The sequence below is a fragment of the Haliotis rufescens genome, unplaced genomic scaffold (genome assembly GCF_023055435.1).
Source record: "Haliotis rufescens isolate VD_foot unplaced genomic scaffold, xgHalRufe1.0.p SCAF_15, whole genome shotgun sequence".
Lineage (NCBI taxonomy): Eukaryota > Metazoa > Mollusca > Gastropoda > Lepetellida > Haliotidae > Haliotis > Haliotis rufescens.
In genome coordinates this window covers 31070185-31093649 of record NW_025963835.1, presented here as the reverse complement: position 1 = coordinate 31093649, position 23465 = coordinate 31070185, and the positions used below count along the sequence as shown (strand labels likewise).

The 23465-nt window shown below is 39.9% G+C and overlaps 1 protein-coding gene across 1 annotated transcript; it reads left to right on the top strand.

Moving 5' to 3' along the window:
* The first annotated feature begins 1198 nt into the window (after positions 1–1198).
* Positions 1199–22678, top strand: LOC124132011 (ras-related protein Rab-35-like). Its single transcript, XM_046495581.2, has 6 exons — positions 1199–1323; positions 6050–6100; positions 8211–8334; positions 9243–9367; positions 14290–14414; positions 16064–22678. Exons 1-6 carry the CDS (start codon positions 1272–1274, stop codon positions 16187–16189), a joined length of 603 nt encoding a protein of 200 aa, XP_046351537.1. The 5' UTR covers positions 1199–1271; the 3' UTR covers positions 16190–22678.
* Positions 22679–23465: the final 787 nt, after the last annotated feature.

The window sequence follows — 23465 nt, the reverse complement described above, 5'->3', positions numbered from 1 at the left end:
ACGCGTGCTTATGTACTCTCGGAACACGTTTCACGAACAAATATTGAAAGCTCTCAACATCCCTTGGCTTATTCAACGACATTGCGTGTGGAGATGATAGATCACTGGGAGGAGCTTATGCACACTCGATGACCCTAGCAACCTTGTCGCTAGGCTGACGTCACATGGCATTGTTTCGCCGAAAGATCTTGCAACAAAATTCCACAAATACGTCATCGGGTATTGTGACGTGATTGTCAACTTTGAGGTGCAATGCCCCGTTCCACAAGGCGATCGTACGGTAGCGCAACGACAGTCGCTGGTCTAAGTTAAAGTATGTGAGTTGCGATAACCTTAACGCTACGCTAATTTTGTGGAACGGACGCCTGAATTCTAAAGGTGGGCCGTTGTATGGTATTAAATTCATACGTTTCAACTTTTGACGTGTTTGAAGTATTACTGTGTTAACTAAATTGGATTATGCCGTGGATCGTGTAGGTGTCAGCCTATTCACACTAAACAGTATAATTCTAAACACGTTATAAATGGCCAGTAATAAATAAAATACTAAACTCGCTCCCGTGTAAAACCAAATTTATGAAACTCGTGAATAGTTCTGGTATCTGACTCGCTTTCGCTCGTCAGATACCAGAACTATTCACTCGTTTCATAAAATTGGTATTACACGGGAGCTCGTTTAGTATTCTATATTTACGTCATAAGGTATGATCACGTGTTTGAAAAGTTTGTGGTACTGTATTCTAAAGGTAGGCCCAATCATTAAACTGTTGTGAGTTAGCAGAATAACAAAGTGGGGTTTAAATACTTTGAATCTAACTTGAAGAAACTAAATTGTCGTTAGAGAAGACTAACGGGATCGTGTGGTCAAACTCGTTGAATTGGTTGATGCATGCTATTGTATCCAAATTGCGTAGACCGATGCTCATCATGTCAATCACTGGGATGGTACACGTATAATATGTATCTCATGCTTATCGGTAGTCTAGAAAAAGTCATGGTGCGTAATCAAATGCTGTCACGTGAGATATGAAGTTCACCAGTTTACTTTGGATAAATGTTGGTTTTCACACTTCCGAACTTATTTGCAATTAGGCTGATATTCTTTTACACAACAGTAGATGTCGCCAGAAATATCAGACATAATTAATAACTTGTCGAAAGAAGATAGCATTTATATCATGAGTCATGCGCACACATAGGATGAAACAACTTCCGTTTTCCACCCCTGTAGATAACTTCCTGGAGAAATTTGTCGATAATAATTCCACAAAATGGCCAGGGAATACGATCATCTATTCAAACTTCTAATTATTGGTGACAGTGGTACGTCGATTTTCTTCTGTTTAAAGTTAAAGATCATTCAATCAAGCGTCCCTGTGAGGGAAACTGAACCCGTGGGTTTCGTGATTTTCACTTGAGACGGCTTTAGACTGAGCCGTGTTGTCAGATATCGGGAGTTGTTTAGTTTTCTATAATATATAACACTGAGCGTATAATTTCATGAAGACAGTAGGCGGTTTATATTATCCCGTTTAAAGGAAAGTGTGATGTTGTTGCAACTCAGCTCCTAATCGAATGTGAATGTGACAGCTCATATCAGGAAATAGCGGAAGTTTATAGATTCAGCATAATAATTTTTTTGGGAATTTTGCTTGAATGATCCAGAAGTCAAGTCGTATTTACAAAAAAACAAAAAACGTTTCATATACACATGATACGCATTGTACAAAAAGTTGTGTCAGCTTCTGATTCCGTTAAAAACTACTGACATTTGGTATTTTGTTACAGTTTGTAAATGTAATGAATATGTAATTAATCATAACTACCATTTTCTGTGAGAGTTGTCAAGCAATGTTAGAAATTTACAATTACATTCCCAATTAAATATGTTAATCAGCATAATCTGCTTCAAAGACAGGTATCTACATTACTTAGTATAACACAGACATACCATTAACAAACATAAATCAGAGCGATCAAACAGATACATCAAACAAATTCCCCAATTTATCTTCTCTTTATTAGATAAAATGTATGTATATATAACAAAGTCTTCACAGCAAACTAACGTTAATTGAGAACTGATACCTGATCCCCAACAAGCCCAAGTACCACTAATTGGTGATGTATAGCGAACTGAGAAATCTCACGCAGTGTCAAGTGTCACTGACGGTTGTCTATACACAATCAGCGGCAAATCAACAAACCATGTCAAATCAACACAATCAGCTGTGATGATTCAACCATGTTAAACTTTCTTTATGTTCAACTTACCTGTAAGTGGAATAATGTTGACTGTGAAAAAAACATTAAACATTATGTCATGGCAGGCAGTAGCAAGAGGACTGTTATGTATTTAATCTTCTAAAATGAATGTTCATAAATGTTTTGAATGCTATAAAGTGATCACTGCTAATACAAGTCATGCCGCAACTATGTGTATTGTTTTGTTTTATCTAAGATGGAGCATGTATTCGAGTAAAAACGTATATTAGGAACAACGTATATATCAAACTGATTTCTCTGGTCCCTTGTAATTTGTTATATCCATGTCTACTGTACTTCTGTCTTGTGTTAGTTAGTTCAACCCCATGGGAACTCTGTTTTAGAATGGGTCCCCCGCGACCTATGCAGGTTGTAAGAGGCAACCCAATGGATCGGGTGTTCAGACTCGGTGAGGGGCGGTCGGGTAGTCTGGTGGTTATTGTTCGCTCGTCACGCTGAAAACCCGGGTTCGATTCCCGACATGGTTACAATGTGTGAAGCCCATTTCTGGTGTCCCCCGCCGTGATATTGCTGGAATATTGCTAAAAGCGGCGTAAAATCAAACTCACTCACTCACTCACTCAGACTCAGTGACTTGGTTGATAGCTTGTCATCGTACCTAGCAGCATTGATTGTTGCCAGAGCTCCAGATAAGCTGCGTATCTGCGTAAAATACACATCAGAAATGCAGAAATATGCAGTAAAATAAAATCCAAGCGTATCAAATACGCAACGAACATTACAGATACGCTACAAAAATAAAACTTGTGCGTATCATCAAAATATTGTGAAGAAACCCTGCGTATTCGTTTAGCAAATCAGCAACTTATTTTGAAATTATTAACAGGGATTCCGTCAACCTTGCCAAACTCCACGATGACAGTTACATCATGATCATTTGCCATCACACTTTCTTGTCGAAGTATCGTGGTATTTTTGAGTCCTATAAAGCTCTCGAACCCACACGACACTAGTTTGCAGGGACTAGATGAATAGTGTTTTTGAATATTTAACTTAAATACCCACGTGTAAAAACTAGTGGGTAACAGAAATTTGAATACCCAGATAGAATTACTGATTCCCAATGATTTTAAAATGCATGGGTAAAATACCCACAACACCAAAAGCTGATCTGGAGCTCTGTGTTGCTCTTAATATTTCATAAGCATAAACCAGTTTCATGATGTATGAGTTAGAATGTCGCAATGGTTGCAGACAGCAATGCAGATAATGGAACACATCCTGTTGTTGTTGTTGTCGTTGTTGTTGTTGGTTTATGTCTCCATCAAGCAAGGCAACATGCTAAGAGCTGTGTAAGTGTCAAGATACTACGTACAGTACCACAGTCCCATGGGGATGCCAGATAAGAATTTAGGTCCTCAGCAGCCTATGTTTGTCAATTAAAGGGATCAGGTGGTCAGAGTGTATTTGATGCAATCTAAGTAGAAAATACGCAACATAATGTCCCCATTGTATCGTTGTTATGCAGATCATTCAGATCATAATCAATAATGAAATTATGCTGTACTGTCAGAATATCAAGATCTGAAATATCAAGATCTGAAATATCCCTTGACAAGAAAACATGACTGATATCAGATTTGTTTGATGCTGGAAAGCCCAATGTCTATGAACATATCAGCTGAACAGGCAAGCTATCAGTGGCAGCCAGTCAGAATTAAGTTTCAGTACTTGCTTGTATTTGCTACTTCACATGCAGTTCCAGCATCTAGCCAGTCAAGAAAATATACATCACACTTTGACAAAATCTAATTCTAACTTTAAACCGAAATGTCAAGGGTTCCATATATAACGAATCATAACCAGCGTTAGAAATTTGCACTAGTCCTGTATTCCTTGCCAAACTGCCCAATGGTAAAGGTATCATAAGGACTAGTAGAAATTGGCCCTTTTTAAGGGTTTTGCTATATGTTATCATTATAAGGACTAGTGGACGAAAACTGTTAGGTTCTAACCCTGATAACGAATCATAATACCTCATAGTGCGAGACAACTGGCCAATAACTTCTGCGTTGATGTTTGCAAGTCAACTGAAGAGTTATGAGTGAGTGAGTGAGTATGGTTTTACGCCGCTTTTAGCAATATTCCAGCAATATCACGGCGGGAGACACCAGAAATGGGCTTCACACATTGTACCCATGTCGGGAATCGAACCTGTGTCTTCGGCGTGACGAGCGAACGCTTTAACCACTAGGCTACCCGACCGCCCCTGAAGAGTTATTAAACTAATATCATGAATATAGCAGTTACTTTCTTAATAATAACATATATGTAGGACATTACAATTTGATCAGCTCAACAACTGTGTAAAATATGATTAAAAAGCAGCATTACCATGATTACTGGAAAAAGATGATATTTTTTTAGATACAGTTTGGCCCTCACTCTTTGAACTCACACAAAGTGAAGTCACTTCTTAAGTGAATATAATTTAAAGTAACTCATTTTTGGTAAAACATATATCTTGACCACGACATTAAACCAATTTCACCTCCCCAGTAGACATGATAAATCAAATAGAGGAAACAGAAAAAGTCATGATACATTGAAAAAGTAGGACACAAAAAAAAGTCGAGTTGCATAAAATTTGACATTTACTTTTGAATGTTTACAAAGCAGGAACAGCTCATGCATCATGATGAGGATAATATTACCGATAAGGGTAAAAAGAATTATGTGTCATATGCATGGGTTAAAAGATTTATGGTAAATCAATTGCTAGCTGATAGCTGTCCATGATAGCTGTCAAAGCTGTGACCGCCACCTGTCTGTATGGTGAGTGTTGATGACTTGCATACATGCAGGGCTCCGGATATCCATGACATTTATTCACATGTTCACTGAGATTTAATATACCCCCGACCTAAAAGGGTGTATTATCTGAAAAAATATGATGTTTTTGATGTTGTGAATGTTTTTACTGAAACATTTGTGCGACCTATAACTTGAAAACTACTTCATGGAGTATTTTCCAGTTGGGGTATAGTTGCCAGTAGGAGAGGTGCAGTGTAAATTTGATTTCAACAAGTGGATTTTCTCTGAAAATATTGCTTTTTTCATGTTTTGAAGCCCTGTCTTGTTTGTATTGGTTTTGTTTGTATATTTTTACTCCTTTGGGTCCAGTTGATTGGATGTTTTTTAACCAGTGAGTATATTATTTTACACATAATTCTGCTGAAGAGTCTGTTTCATTTGACCTCAAACCTGTATCTGCTGCCCTAGTTTAAACTGACATTTAGTCCTTGAAATACTGATATCTTATTTTAAGAACATTATCCCAAAAATAAAAATTAAACTCCAAATGGAGCCGAGTACAATGCTCAAGTTCAGCTGAGGCAATCTAGACTTGCTAAGTCAATTTAGGCTTGAGTTGGATTCATTTTCTAATTTATTCTGAAGGGTCTGGCCCTAAATTTGTCGCTTGTCACACAAGCTTACAAAAGAAAAACATGCTGCAGTGATCATAAGAGAGACATGCGTTATTCACTGCAGTGGGTCTATGTTTAGCATGTTTTGACTATGCCTGTTGTCGATCAGTAAATTATAGTTTGTAAAGTGCTACAGTGAAAAGGCTACAGTGGATAATTGTTGTACTGGATTTTTAAAAAATCTTGTGCATACTTGTACGCAAGAAACTCAAAATTGATTGAGTAATGGTGATTTATTTTGCATGTTTTATGCAAATTCGCAGCTTATCTGCATGAGTGAACTGTGATCATGTTTGGGATGGGTTGTCATGACATTATCTCTCTCATCTGTGTAGGTGTCGGCAAGAGCAGTTTGCTGCTGAGATTCGCTGACAATACTTTCTCAGGTAAGTACTTCAGTTGTTTCTTTGCACAAATACAAACTAAACTAGACTTGTTTGAATAATCCACTTTCCCTTCTAACCATGCTAACCCTTGTGGTATGGGTTGATATAGACCAGATCCCTGGAGAAGAGGAATTGTAATCGGGGTCTGGTTAAACCTGGCTGGTTGTGAGTGAGTGAGTGAGTGAGTTGGGTTTGATGCTGCGTTTAGTCCATCCTCCATAGCCATGTTATCTCCAGGGCTTGCATTTCAGTAAACCTACACCAACCCCTTTGATCTATTGGGATCAGGAGCGGTCGGGTAGCCTAGTGGTTAAATAGTTCGCTCGTCACGCGGAAGACCCGGGTTCGATTCCCGACATGGGTACAATGTGTGAAGTCCATTTCTGGTGTCCCCTGCCGTGATATTGCTGGAATACTGCTAAAAGCGGCGTAAAACCACACACTCACACTCACTCACTCACTCACTCACTCACTCACTCACTCACTCACTCACTCACTCACTCACTCACTCACTCACTCACTCACTCACTCACTCACTCACTCACTCACTCACTCACTCACTCACTCACTCACTCACTCACTCACTCACTCACTCACTCACTCACTCACTCACTCACTCACTCACTCACTCACTCACTCACTCACTCACTCACTCACTCACTCACTCACTCACTCACTCACTCACTCACTCACTCACTCACTCACTCACTCACTCACTCACTCACTCACTCACTCACTCACTCACTCACTCACTCACTCACTCACTCACTCACGTGGGTCTCGGCCTCAGATTAACCGCCCTTGATTTTTCATTAACATTTTATTTATCAACCAATCAAATGTTGAGATTAGGAAAAAGGAAATTGGGTAAGGGAGGTAAATTGTATTGCCTCGAAACCAAAGCCGCGCCAGTTTTAATGGACATAAAAAAAACATCTATCAAAAAGATATTTGAGGGCTTTCTTTAATGTGTGGTAGTCAGTTTTTTTAATGTGTAATTTCCTGCAAACACTATCATGATCAATGGGACTGGCGGCCATGTTGTTGATATCACCAACCCAACATTGAATCTGGTGTGTACCTCACATTGTGTTTGGCCTGTTAGACTGAGTAGCGTTGCAAATCAAACTGGCTAATGTTAATCAAGGGCAGGTAATATGAGATCTCGAGAACCACAGTAATCAATCCAAGGGTTAGTGTAGGTTTAGACCGCCTCCGTGGTCTAGTGGTAGAGCGGAAGGTCCGGGGTTTGATCCCCGACCACGTCATACCAAAAGACGTTAAAAGATGGTACTTGTTGTTACCCTGTCTGACGCTCGGCATTAGGGGGCTAAAACAAGGACTGGTCGGCTCGTAGTCAGTATACTGTGTCTGAGTGGGGTATTCGTGTTAGCTAGCACTATAAATCGGCATCAGTCCAGACTAGTACAAGCAGCCACACACACACACACGTGCATGCACGTCGCTATATAAGTGCAATAATCTTGGACGCGACGTTAAACCCATTTTCACCTCACCTAGTGTAGGTTTACAGAAATGTGACCCCTGGACCCTGGATTATAGAGGATGCTTTAAGCCATACTTCAGCAATATCTCAACAAGGTCACGAGAGACGGGCTTCACAAACTGACTAACAGGACCAGACACACAGACTTGGTTAATGCATGTCTTCGTATCCAAATTGCATAGATCGAAGCTCATGATGTCAATCACTGACATCCGGTCAAGACTTGATTATTTTCATATAGCTGGAATATTGCTGAGTGCGGCTTTATAAAAGTAAAGAAACCAACTACAGTGAACTACATTTATAACAAACACGCTTATAATGAATTGACCGATATAACAAACTTATGTTTTAGTCCCGACCATTTGTTGTATAAATGCTGTTTATATGCTTATAACGAACTACGGATATTATGAACTAAAATTAGTGGTCCCTTCGAGTTTGTTATAAGCGTAGTTTACTGTAAATGATTTGTTAGTTGAAAGCAGCGACACTGGAACAGATGTATGTATTCATGGGTGGAACGTAGTGGAAATGATCAGTGAACTATTGACAATGCTGAATATGAAGCTACATGGAGGTAAGCTATTCTGATTGCTTCAGGAACGTATATCACGACAATCGGGGTCGACTTCAAGATACGAACAGTGGACGTGAACGGGGAAAAGGTCAAACTTCAGATCTGGGATACTGCAGGACAAGAGAGGTTCCGGACCATTACATCCACGTAAGTAATCTTGCTATCTCAATGTTTAGGACACAAGTTTGTTTAGCTATGTTATTACTGCAGACATGGTTGGTGTGACTTGGTCGTAGGTAGTCCATGTGGTCAACACATGGTCAATAGACAGTGTCTGAAAACAAGAATGAAAGTCATGGGGCCCTTGTCGTAACTCAGTGCTAGTCATCTTAATAGCTGCATGATTGCTAATGCGGCATTTTAAGCACTAATCACCATGATCACTTACTTTTTACTTGTCACTACCCTAATGTTTTGAAGACAAATTTTTGAGGAACCCTTGATTCCAGCACTACAGCTGATGACCTCAGGGACTCCAAGTCCCCTTTTTATTTCTAACATGGCTGATTTTGAACTTGATTGAAACAATTACCTGCCCTGAAATTTCCTTTTTTTTTTTTTTTTTTTAAAATCATACTCATGCCATGATTTGATGTAATACTAATTTAAAATAGGAGTGAAGGTTGATAAGAATATGAGACTCATGACTTCATTGTCCATGTGGTGCTGTTTCTTGATGATGAAATGGATCAAGTTCATATTTTGTGATAATATATTTTAAGTCACGACGAAATTGTGCTGAACATGCTAAAGCATGCTTATTTAACAAATAAATTAGATTAGAGAATTTCACCTTAGTGTCTTTTGATATCAAATATATCAACAGGAGTCCATTAAAGGTTAAGAAACTCTGAGTCATGCCAAGGAAAGCACAAGTGGAAGATTTTATTTATCATCCCAAATCATTCTTCCAGTTTTAGACCATACGCTGATTTTTTGTGTTTAGAAGTTTTTTTATGCTTTGTCATTAAACAATGCGGTAAAGTTGAGCATGTTCAGTCGCCAGTGAAACCTGCCAATAAAAAGATTGTTAGAGGTTGTGTGTTGTGTTTCAGATATTACCGAGGCACACATGGAGTGATTGTCGTCTACGATGTCTCAAGCGGCGAGTCCTTCGCAAATGTCAAGAGATGGCTACACGAGATTGACCAGAACTGTGATGTTGTTAATAGGATTCTAGGTGAGCTTTGAAGTGAAGCTGTACTAGTAGTACTAGTATGACTCGAGACTAGTCAGTGGGATCAGAGGTCATAATGGCCGTTTTGTCCAGTGTTGTGTTTGTTGTGTTGTAAACGTCTTCTCCTCAGAAACCACAGGGACAATGATACTGAATTGTCACATGCTGCTGAATTGTCACATGCTGCTGAATTGTCACATGCTGCATCCACCATTGATGACACCTGAATTTGTTCAGTGGGTTCAAGTCCTATTTTCAAGATGGCCACTACTACAGCCATATTTGAAATACTATTAATGGCAATTATTAAGCCAATTTCATTCAAAATGTAATTAAGTTTTGGGTATACTCTACATGGAGTTAGTAGTACTCAACAAATGTTCTATATTTCTCAATATTTGGCATTGGACCTTGATTTGACTTTTGCACTTCAACCATGCTCTTAAATTCTTCTAAAATATGTTCCCTTGCTCTGTAAACATCTTGACATTCCCATGCAATGTAAATATCTATGTAAACATCTTGACATTCCCTTGCACTGTAAACATCTTGACATTCCTTTGCACTGTAAACATCTTGATATTCCCTTGCACTTTAAACATCTTGACATTCCCTTGCACTGTAAACATCTTGACATTCCCTTGCACTGTAAACATCTTGACATTCCCTTGCACTGTAAACATCTTGACATTACCTTGCACTGTAAACATCTTGACATTGCCTTGCACTGTAAACATCATGACACTCCCTTGCACTGTAAACATCTTGACATTCCCTTGCACTGTAAACATCTTGACGTTCCCTTGCTCTGTAAACATCTTGACATTCCCTTGCACTGTAAACATCTTGACATTTCCTTGCTCTGTAAACATCTTGACTTCACTTGCACTGTAAACATCATGACACTCCCTTGCACTGTAAACATCTTGACATTCCCTTGCACTGTAAACATCTTGACACTCCCTTGCTCTGTAAACATCTTGACATTCTCTTGCTCTGTAAACATCTTGACATTCCCTTGCTCTGTAAACATCTCGACTTCACTTGCACTGTGAACATCTTGACATTCCCTTGCACTGTAAACATCTTGACATTCCCTTGCTCTGTAAACATCTTGACTTCACTTGCACTGTAAACATCATGACACTCCCTTGCACTGTAAACATCTTGACATTCCCTTGCACTGTAAACATCTTGACACTCCCTTGCTCTGTAAACATCTTGACATTCTCTTGCTCTGTAAACATCTTGACATTCCCTTGCTCTGTAAACATCTTGACATTCCCTTGCACTGTAAACATCTTGACATTCCCTTGCACTGTAAACATCTTGACATTCCCTTGCACTGTAAACATCTTGACTTCACTTGCACTGTAAACATCATGACACTCCCTTGCACTGTAAACATCTTGACGTTCCCTTGCACTGTAAACATCTTGACATTCCCTTGTACTGTAAACATCTTGACACTCCCTTGCACTGTAAACATCATGACATTCCCTTGTACTGTAAACATCTTGACACTCCCTTGCACTGTAAACATCATGACATTCCCTTGTACTGTAAACATCTTGACACTCCCTTGCACTGTAAACATCATGACATTCCCTTGCACTGTAAACATCATGACATTCCCTTGCACTGTAAACATCTTGACACTCCCTTGCACTGTAAACATCTTGACATTCCCTTGCTCTGTGAATATCTTGACATTCCCTTGCTCTGTAAACATCTTGACATTCCCTTGCTCTGTAAACATCATGACACTCCCTTGCACTGTAAACATCATGACACTCCCTTGCACTGTAAACATCTTGACATTCCCTTGCACTGTAAACATCTTGTAATTCCCTTGCACTGTAAACATCTTGACATTCCCTTGCACTGTAAATATCTTGACATTCCCTTGCTCTGTAAACATCTTGACATTCCCTTGCTCTGTAAACATCATGACACTCCCTTGCACTGTAAACATCTTGACATTCCCTTGCACTGTAAACATCTTGTAATTCCCTTGCACTGTAAACATCTTGACATTCCCTTGCACTTTAAACATCTTGACATTCCCTTGCACTTTAAACATCTTGATATTCCCTTGCACTGTAAACATCTTGACATTCCCTTGCACTGTAAACATCTTGTAATTCCCTTGCACTGTAAACATCTTGACACTCCCTTGCACTGTAAACATCTTGACACTCCCTTGCACTGTAAACATCTTGACATTCCCTTGCACTGTAAACATCTTGTAATTCCCTTGCACTGTAAACATCTTGACATCCCCTTGCACTGTAAACATCTTGACATTCCCTTGCACTGTAAACATCTTGACTTCACTTGCACTGTAAACATCATGACATTCCCTTGCACTGTAAACATCTTGACATTCCCTTGCACTGTAAACATCTTGACTTCACTTGCACTGTAAACATCATGACACTCCCTTGCACTGTAAACATCTTGACATCCCTTGCACTGTAAACATCTTGACATTCCCTTGCACTGTAAACATCTTGACTTCACTTGCACTGTAAACATCATGACATTCCCTTGCACTGTAAACATCTTGTAATTCCCTTGCACTGTAAACATCTTGACATTCCCTTGCACTGTAAACATCTTGTAATTCCCTTGCACTGTAAACATCTTGACATTCCCTTGCACTGTAAACATCTTGACATTCCCTTGCACTGTAAACATCTTGACATTCCCTTGCACTGTAAACATCTTGACATTCCCTTGCACTGTAAACATCTTGACATTCCCTTGCTCTGTAAACATCATGACGCTCCCTTGCACTGTAAACATCATGACACTCCCATGCACTGTAAACATCTTGACATTCCCTTGCACTGTAAACATCTTGACACTCCCTTGCACTGTAAACATCTTGACATTCCCTTGCACTGTAAACATCTTGTAATTCCCTTGCACTGTAAACATCATGACATTCCCTTGCACTGTAAACATCTTGACATCCCTTTGCACTGTAAACATCTTGACATCCCCTTGCACTGTAAACATCTTGACATCCCTTTGCACTGTAAACATCTTGACATCCCTTTGCACTGTAAACATCTTGACATTCCCTTGCACTGTAAACATCATGACACTCCCTTGCACTGTAAACATCTTGACATTCCCTTGCACTGTAAACATCTTGACACTCCCTTGCTCTGTAAACATCTTGACATTCCCTTGCTCTGTAAACATCATGACACTCCCTTGCACTGTAAACATCTTGACATTCCCTTGCACTGTAAACATCTTGTAATTCCCTTGCACTGTAAACATCTTGACATTCCCTTGCACTTTAAACATCTTGACATTCCCTTGCACTTTAAACATCTTGATATTCCCTTGCACTGTAAACATCTTGACATTCCCTTGCACTGTAAACATCTTGTAATTCCCTTGCACTGTAAACATCTTGACACTCCCTTGCACTGTAAACATCTTGACACTCCCTTGCACTGTAAACATCTTGACATTCCCTTGCACTGTAAACATCTTGTAATTCCCTTGCACTGTAAACATCTTGACATCCCCTTGCACTGTAAACATCTTGACATTCCCTTGCACTGTAAACATCTTGACTTCACTTGCACTGTAAACATCATGACATTCCCTTGCACTGTAAACATCTTGACATTCCCTTGCACTGTAAACATCTTGACTTCACTTGCACTGTAAACATCATGACACTCCCTTGCACTGTAAACATCTTGACATCCCTTGCACTGTAAACATCTTGACATTCCCTTGCACTGTAAACATCTTGACTTCACTTGCACTGTAAACATCATGACATTCCCTTGCACTGTAAACATCTTGTAATTCCCTTGCACTGTAAACATCTTGACATTCCCTTGCACTGTAAACATCTTGTAATTCCCTTGCACTGTAAACATCTTGACATTCCCTTGCACTGTAAACATCTTGACATTCCCTTGCACTGTAAACATCTTGACATTCCCTTGCACTGTAAACATCTTGACATTCCCTTGCACTGTAAACATCTTGACATTCCCTTGCTCTGTAAACATCATGACGCTCCCTTGCACTGTAAACATCATGACACTCCCATGCACTGTAAACATCTTGACATTCCCTTGCACTGTAAACATCTTGACACTCCCTTGCACTGTAAACATCTTGACATTCCCTTGCACTGTAAACATCTTGTAATTCCCTTGCACTGTAAACATCATGACATTCCCTTGCACTGTAAACATCTTGACATCCCTTTGCACTGTAAACATCTTGACATCCCCTTGCACTGTAAACATCTTGACATCCCTTTGCACTGTAAACATCTTGACATCCCTTTGCACTGTAAACATCTTGACATTCCCTTGCACTGTAAACATCTTGACATCCCTTTGCACTGTAAACATCTTGACATCCCCTTGCACTGTAAACATCTTGACATCCCTTTGCACTGTAAACAGCTTGACATCCCTTTGCACTGTAAACATCTTGACATCCCTTTGCACTGTAAACATCTTTACATTCCCTTGCACTGTGAACATCTTGACATTCCCTTGCACTGTAAACACCTTGACATCCCCTTGCACTGTAAACATCTTGATATTCCCTTGCACTGTAAACATCTTGAAGAATCTTCTTCTCTGACACTGCCAGACTGAGGACACATGTATGCTGAACACATGTATGTATCTTCTTTTGATGACATCACCTTTTGTGCAAGTCTGTAGAATTTTGTGTTAGTTGTAGTCTTCTGTATGCAGCAAGTATTGTCTGCAGCTTCATGCCTCCAGACTGCTGGTCATGTATGTATCCCTCTGAAGGCATAAGAAGCTGCACAGTTTCAGGACAATTTTGTAAATAAAATATTGTTTTTATGATGGATATGATTTTTCCAGTAGCAGAAGTTTTTGTAACCATGGTAACCTTGCTTCCAGTTGGTAACAAGGACGATGACCCTGACAGAAAGGTGGTGTTGACTCAGGATGCTCAGCGCTTTGCCGACCAGATGGGTATCCAGTTGTACGAGACGAGCGCCAAGGAAAACATTAATGTTGAAGAGGTGCGGTACTACTAGGGCTGTGTACATGTTGCTATCAACTGAGGCCTTTTTTGATGTTGGTTGACAACCAATACGTTCCCTTTTTTTTATAAAAGTAAAACATGACGTGACATGAGAAGGCAAGGCACCAGCATGTGGCTAGAGTTACTGCCCCTTACTGTCAATGCTGACTTGTTACGTAAACCATTGCAGAAGCGATTCCTTGTACAAAGTATCTAGTTTAGATGGCAAAGTTGTCTCATTGACAATATTCTAGAAATATATGTTTTTATTCAAACACAGAAGTTTTTCGGCGTGGCAGTGATAAAAATATATTTTTAATGATATAATTTTTTTTTAAAAATCAGGATTTTGAGTCACGATCAGCATCAATGTTTTTTCAAAATAGGCATCTCTGCACCTGCCATTCCTTATGTTATGTACTGTCAGATATACTCCATGTCTTGTGCTACTGTAACCAAGGATTGGTTTGTGTCTGTAATAACCCATGTTGGTATTCTGGGTTGAATAGGGCCCAGCCACCTAACTGGATCATGTGGTCAGACTTGGTGGGTAAGTTACTAACGTGTCATTATACACCAATGCTCTTAATATCAATCACTGGATTGTCTGGCCTAGTTGGGATTGTTGAGAGGCTGCCATAATAGGGCTGGAATATTGCTCAGTGCAGCGTTAAACAACAAACACATCAGCTAATTGACTGTAAGTTTATCTATTTGTATGAAGGGTTGGTGGGTAGTCTTGTACTTCACTCATATTTAAGGCCTGTGTTTGATTCCCTACTTGGGTACATATCCTACAATATGTGAAGCTCATTTCTGGTGTCGCCATCATGATATTGCTGGAATGTTGATAAAAGTGGCGTTAATAATGGACCTGTTTTACTCCATTATGATACCTCTCTGTATGAAGATTTAAGGACACTACCATGGCAGGTTGCATTGCGCAGCTGATTGAACATTTCACGACCAATCTGAATGAAAGATGAGTGGGGTTTTGTGTCAGTCAGATGTCAGCCTTTTACAATCGATGGATACTGTTCTTTGGTACCTTAATTCGTAAATTTTAGTCTAGGCCAAAGAACACAAACATATCCTCAATCAGTCAGTAGTACCTTCTTTTGGTTTTAGAGGCTATGGTGATCAGAAAAGACATCAAATGTCCTTAAGAAATTATGATAACACAGCTTTATTTGTTTGCATTTGGAACTCCTTGATCATATTCATTTTCGAGATACCGAAATGAGATAAACCTGTCTGATTGGCTGACAAGAAAGTTCACCTGATGCAACCTGCTAAGGAGGCATCATCGATCTTCGCACAGGGAGTGTAGAAGGAGTTCAAGATCTGATTTTTTAGTTTGTTCGTTTTTTGTTTAACGCCACACTCAGCAATATTCCAGCTTTGTGACGGGGGTTTGTAAATAATCGAGTCTGGACCAGACAATCCAGTGATTGACATCAAGAGCATCGATGCATGCAATTGGGATACAATGACATGCATCAACCAAGTCAGCGAGCCTGACCACCCGATCCCGTTAGAGGCCTCTTTAGACAAGCATGGTCACTTTATAGGGCAAATGAAGGCCTATTCTATCCCGGATCTTCACAGGTCGATTTTAATGAGGTTGAACTCACTCTCCTGTTACAGATGTTCCTAGCCATTACGCGCCTGGTTTTATCCACAAAGAAAGAGCAACAGAAGAAAGCGGCAGATGCTCCCCAGACAATAAAACTGGATGGCCACAGAGGCAGCAAGAAGAAGAAGTGCTGCTAACAGATCTAGGATGTGTAGATACTTTTAGTTTAACCAATTCACTGTTGCCAACTGGTCGCCATCTGCAGGAGATGACAGAAGACATGGCACTGGCGACAATCATTTCGATCAAATCACAGAAAGCCACACATTGGTAGCAAGATTAAGTTTATTCCTTAAAAATGCATATTTTTAGAGAAAGCTGTAACATAAGTCACTGTATAAAGATACTTTTGCAATTTAAAATTTGAATTTGTATTTTTAGATAAAGGTTTCGGTTTTTTGTAACAGATCCTTTTACAAATGTTTTAAGTATTTTGCATACAATTGTATAGACTTGTGTTTCAAATCATCAAATATGAACACGGAATCACAGAAAAAATTGTTATTAAGATATTGCAGTGTATATAAATTTGCAAGCATGAGTTTGTACATTCAAAGAGATTTCAGTTTTCACCTTTTGTCAATATGATTCTTCCTAATTTTTCATGTTGCTATGACTACCTATGTATTTGCAGATTTGCTCAGAAAACAATCCTCTTCAATTTTTCATAATCATTCTTTTTCAACGGTTAATGACATTTGATACAGGCAATGTTGGTATGTTGTTTAATGCGTTAACAACTGCATTCTACTGAAACGTGAGAGTTGGGTTTCTTTCTTGAAAGCCAAGAATGTGTATTGACCCCCAAGTTTCTGGAGACTGGATGATGTATCCCTGCAGGCCAGTGATCACTGGGTACGTGTGTTATGCATTTCACTGTCTGTTTATATTTCAAGCTTCAGATGTTTTGCGTTCATATCAACTTTCTTGAATATATGTGTAAATCATTTAAGTCTCATAGTAAATAATGTGGACTCTTGTCCAGCTCTCAGCTCGGGCTGGCTGTGCTTGTGTAGTTTTTAACCCCATAAGTCCATCAGCTCTGATGTTTGAGGTCAGTGTTGAACACAGAAATATCAGGGGAATTCAGAACAAAACATTATATATACAATTAAACCTTTTTTATCCAGACATTATTGTTCCCAATGAAGAGCCGGATTAATGATGAATGAAAATAAGGTCCATATTTCCGCACCCTCTGGGAGCATGCGCAAAGCACCACGAATTATTGAATAATGTGTTTGATAGGGCTCCTTTAAGTACATGGAAATGTTCCAAGCAGGGATCGTCCGGAATGTGGGTTTTCTTGATTAAAGGGGGTCCTGACTAATGAGGGTTGGTGTACATCTTAAAATCTCCCATACGCTTGCCGGTTCTTGTACCAGTTTAGTCTGAGTATGTTGTAGCGCAGTCAAGGGATTTGTTGGCACCATGTGGGAGACTGCAAGTTGAATGACAACCACATGTACAGCAGAATCATAGTCAGCAAATTCTTAGCAATGTTTATATACATGGTATGATCTTTTATGTTGCCATGGTATCGCGTTAAGGAATTCCTGTGTTCTGACCCCAAGACACCCTGAAATGGAAGCTTTTGCATGCCGGACTGGTTGCTGTAGCATGGTAACATGTATGCCCCTTAATCAAGGAAAATGGGTCAAACTTTGAGGTTTTAAACTGACATTGTTTCAACAGTGCCATGTTACCTTTAACCACATTAACAGGGCTGTTTATTATAAAGTTGAAAGTTGATGCAATCTCACTAAAATCAGATCTTAGTTTTCGCTATTGCTAAATAAAGATTTGAGGACATCCCATTACGGGTCACATCAGAACGACCTTCCATCAGTTCATCCAACCGTCAAAATCAGAGCGTCGCTTACCAGATCATGAAAGTGACAGTCGGAATGTGTTTTCTAATCATGCAACCACGAAGTATTTAACACGGGGTATTCTGATCGACAGGTACGGTCATTATGATTATACCCATACAATCTAAGCCATCTATAAGCCATTCCAGAATGTTCTTCTTATTAGTTTTAATTTTTGTAATCGAGAATATGTCAGAATATGTTTCGAAGCGTAGTTGCCAGTTTGAAACAAGTGTCATAAAGCTCGAGAAAGCTGCCTTCTGATTGGCTAATGGCGATTTCTTGTCAGTCATTTCATTGGTCGGTCAAAATTCGCGAAAGGTCGCTCTGACGTGACCCGTAATGGGATATCCTCAGATCTTTGTTTAGCGGTAGGGAAAACTAAGATCTGATTTTAATGAGATTGAAGTTAATGTTTATGGGTGTTAAAATCATTGACGTGATATCAGCCATATTTTGTTATACGCTGAATTGTAATACATATTTCCTTACAATTTCATTTTATTATAAAACACATTGGACTAGTCATGTTGTTTTTTTACCTTCAGTGTAATTTGTTGTCATTTGCCAACCGTTTCTCCCCTAATATAGGGAGTTGGTAGACTCCATCTATTCAAGTTGGCAAGTCCAATGACATTATAGGGGGTAACAGGTTTCACTGATCTCTGTTGTGTCATAATGTGTTCTCATCTGTCTATCAAGTCATAATCAGCTCTAGCAAAGTAAACTGGTACTTAAGTATTAAAGAAGATATATAAGTATTAAATCATCTAAAGTGGTCTATTGTAGAAGCTGGACTCATGATATGATTTCAACACTTGATGTATGAGCCGAGTATGTGGAGTCCGTATGACTCTCAGTCAGGGTGCAAGCCTACTTGGGCTACGGACACGATGAACTTTGAACAATATTGCAAAACCCTGCTTAACCATGGCTTTCTCTCCTCTCATCTAAACATCATCCAATGTCAGCATGTTCACATACAGGGTAGTGACAAGGACAGACAACCTGCTCAAACAATGGCCATAACACCCTAGTGCTGTAACAATGACCATAACAACCTAGTGCTGTAACAATGGCCATAACGCTCTAGTGCTGTAACAATGGCCATAACGCCCTAGTGCTGTAACAATGGCCATAACGCTCTAGGGCTGTAACAATGGCCATAACACCCTAGTGCTGTAACAATGACCATAACGCTCTAGTGCTGTAACAATGGTCATAACGCTCTAGTGCTGTAACAATGGCCATAACACCCTAGTGCTGTAACAATGGCCATAACGCTCTAGTGCTGTAACAATGGCCATAACGCTCTAGTGCTGTAACAATGGCCATAACGCTCTAGGGCTGTAACAATGGCCATAACGCCCTAGTGCTGTAACAATGGCCATAACGCTCTAGTGCTGTAACAATGGCCATAACGCTCTAGTGCTGTAACAATGGCCATAACGCTCTAGTGCTGTAACAATGGCCATAACGCTCTAGGGCTGTAACAATGGCCATAACGCTCTAGTGCTGTAACAATGGCCATAACGCTCTAGTGCTGTAACAATGGTCATAACACCCTAGTGCTGTAACAATGGTCATAACACCCTAGTGCTGTAACAATGACCATAACGCCCTAGTGCTGTAACAATGGCCATAACGCTCTAGTGCTGTAACAATGGCCATAACACCCTAGTGCTGTAACAATGGTCATAACACCCTAGTGCTGTAACAATGGCCATAACACCCTAGTGCTGTAACAATGACCATAACACCCTAGTGCTGTAACAATGGTCATAACACCCTAGTGCTGTAACAATGGCCATAACACCCTAGTGCTGTAACAATGGCCATAACACCCTAGTGCTGTAACAATGGCCATAACGCTCTAGTGATGTAACAATGGCCATAACAACCTAGTGCTGTAACAATGGCCATAACACCCTAGTGCTGTAACAATGGCCATAACGCTCTAGGGCTGTAACAATGGCCATAACGCTCTAGTGCTGTAACAATGGCCATAACACCCTAGTGCTGTAACAATGACCATAACGCCCTAGTGCTGTAACAATGGCCATAACACCCTAGTGCTGTAACAATGACCATAACGCCCTAGTGCTGTAACAATGGCCATAACACCCTAGTGCTGTAACAATGACCATAACGCCCTAGTGCTGTAACAATGGCCATAACGCTCTAGTGCTGTAACAATGGCCATAACACCCTAGTGCTGTAACAATGGTCATAACACCCTAGTGCTGTAACAATGGCCATAACACCCTAGTGCTGTAACAATGGCCATAACACCCTAGTGCTGTAACAATGGTCATAACACCCTAGTGCTGTAACAATGGCCATAACACCCTAGTGCTGTAACAATGGCCATAACACCCTAGTGCTGTAACAATGGCCATAACACCCTAGTGCTGTAACAATGGTCATAACACCCTAGTGCTGTAACAATGGCCATAACACCCTAGTGCTGTAACAATGGCCATAACACCCTAGTGCTGTAACAATGGCCATAACACCCTAGTGCTGTAACAATGGCCATAACACCCTAGTGCTGTAACAATGGCCATAACACCCTAGTGCTGTAACAATGGTCATAACACCCTAGTGCTGTAACAATGGTCATAACACCCTAGTGCTGTAACAATGGCCATAACACCCTAGTGCTGTAACAATGGCCATAACACCCTAGTGCTGTAACAATGGTCATAACACCCTAGTGCTGTAACAATGGTCATAACACCCTAGTGCTGTAACAATGGCCATAACACCCTAGTGCTGTAACAATGGCCATAACACCCTAGTGCTGTAACAATGGCCATAACACCCTAGTGCTGTAACAATGGCCATAACACCCTAGTGCTGTAACAATGGCCATAACGCTCTAGGGCTGTAACAATGGCCATAACGCTCTAGTGCTGTAACAATGGCCATAACAACCTAGTGGTGTAACAATGGCCATAACAACCTAGTGCTGTAACAATGGCCATAACAACCTAGTGCTGTAACAATGGCCATAACGCTCTAGGGCTGTAACAATGGCCATAACAACCTAGTGGTGTAACAATGGCCATAACAACCTAGTGCTGTAACAATGGCCATAACACCCTAGTGCTGTAACAATGGCCATAACGCCCTAGTGCTGTAACAATGGCCATAACACCCTAGTGCTATAACAATGACCATAATGCCCCAGTCTGTAACAATGACCATAATGCCCTAGTGATGTAACAATGGCCATAATGCCCTAGTGCTGTAACAGTGGCCATAATGCCCTAGTGATGTAACAATGACCATAATGCCCTAGTGCTGTAACAATGACCATAATGCCCTAGAGCTGTAACAATGGCCATAATGCCCTAGTGCTGTAACAATGACCATAATGCCCTAGTGCTGTAACAATGACCATAATGCCCTAGTGCTGTAACAATGACCATAATGCCCTAGTGCTGTAACAGTGGCCATAATGCCCTAGTGCTGTAACAATGACCATAATGCCCTAGTGCTGTAACAATGGCCATAACGCCCTAGTGCTGTAACAATGGCCAAAATGCCCTAGTGCTGTAACAATGGCCATCACCCCATAGTGGTGTATGATGAGATATATTTGGGAGGCATTAATAAGAACACTAACAGGATTGGGTGGTAAGACCCGCTGACTTGGTTGATGCATGCCATCTGGTCCAGACTCAATTATTTACAGACTGCCGTCATAAAGCTGGAATATTGGTGCGTGCGGCTTTCAACAACAAACAAACAAAAAGTAAAAAAACATTCCACAATGACATAATGATTGGTAATATTTTATTATTCTTGAAAAAGTGTTGCTTTCTAAATCAATCTTCTTTTGAAAGCTATTTACATGTACAATGTACCATAATTAATGTACTTAATGACCCTGACCTTTTATTAGGTCAAATATATCGTGCAGTACTACAGATCTGGCAATTGTGCAACCTAGCATATTTGAAAAGGCATTAAAAAATGACATAAATACTATTAGGTATAAACTCTTACTGTAACAATGTATATGAAAACTTTGTCAGCTTTTTTATCTCAAGTTTTATAAACTTGTATGTATCCTATCCTTTCCACCTTATTTATGAATATCGATATGTTTTACATACATGTTACCAGGACTGCTTTGTCATTAATTTCCCTGTGCCAGGTTTAAATGTATTTCCCTAAATATATCTCAATATCTAAATATTTACTCTGGAATTCGTGAGTTGCCTCCCTTAGGCATGCCAGAATCCTATGGACATGGGTTCAAATCCCATTTCTCTCTGATTATGTCTCTAGGTTTCTCAGCACCATACCCATGCTTGTTGGTTTCACCAAAGTGGTAAACGTCCAAGACTTGCATCAATTCAGGTTTTCCTCCCACATCAAGCGGACACGCTGATATGACTGATAGAGTGTTCTAAACTAAAAGGCAACTAACAGGATCGGGTGGTCAGGCTCGCTGACTTGTTTGATGCATGTCATCGATCCCAATTGCGCGGATCGATGCTCATGATATTAATGACTAGATTGTCTGGTCCAGACTCGATTATTTACAAACCGCCTTCATATAGCTGGAATATTGCTGAGTGCGGCGTAAAACAACAAACCAACAACAACAACCAACAATTCTAAGCAGTGTTTAACCAAACTCACTCATTTCCTCACATCCATGAGTGTACGAAAAAAACTCTCTAAATGTTCATGATTTTTTCAGCTTCAACATTATTCAAACTTTTTTGGGACTCAAAATTGCAAAACTAGTCTCAGATGGTGATGTCAAACCAATGTCATACATTTCTGGAGTACTAGTAACTGTTGCGTAATTGCTTTCACAGACCTCCCCCTAATCCTCTGATATGTTTGTGAGACCCCCGCCCCCTGATGACAGACTGGTCACTTACGTCATAGTTTTGACTTCATATCTCTTATGATTGGTTCTGTGTGGATTTACAGGATTACTCGTCTCTGTTGTTAAGCTTCATCTGCTTTCGTTTCCTGTGAAGTAATCAATTATTCAGTGTCTTTAAGATCAGATCTTTTCCTCCAATACGATACCTCACTCCATGAAAATCTGACAACAGCTGGAACACCGTATAAGGTGAACCTTGATTATACCACCCAATCTAAATGAAGGCAGCTTGGTCCTGAGCCAATCAGATGTGAACTTTCTATTGATTTGGCTCAATTCTTGACCCCCTTGATTCTGAAATTTTGATATTATAAAAATAAAACCCACAGAGAACACAAATATTCCTAGATGGTACTCAGAAACGACAGGGGGAATAAAATATTCAGAATAATATATGCTGCATTTCATTATTTCAATTCAGAACTGTCTGTTTCAGTTCAATTTACAATACAGAAATCATATGCTGGACTAAATGCTCTGCTCACTTATACCAACACGCCTGAATGCTGATTGGTTGATTAGAAAGTTCACTTGACGCTACATGTACTTCCTGTGAAGGGGTTGTCAGACCTTCACTTATTAAGGTCATATCGGAGTAAGAGATCTGGTTTTAATGCAATCGTCAATCAT

What these genes read in the sequence shown, in the direction of transcription:
- LOC124132011 (XM_046495581.2), top strand. Translation starts at nt 1,272, where the DNA reads ATGGCCAGGGAATACGATCATCTATTCAAACTTCTAATTATTGGTGAC. An exon ending in TTCCGGACCATTACATCCAC is followed by an intron (nt 8,335 to 9,242) that starts GTAAGTAATCTT and finishes GTTGTGTTTCAG; the next exon opens with ATATTACCGAGGCACACATG. An exon ending in AAAACATTAATGTTGAAGAG is followed by an intron (nt 14,415 to 16,063) that starts GTGCGGTACTAC and finishes CTCCTGTTACAG; the next exon opens with ATGTTCCTAGCCATTACGCG.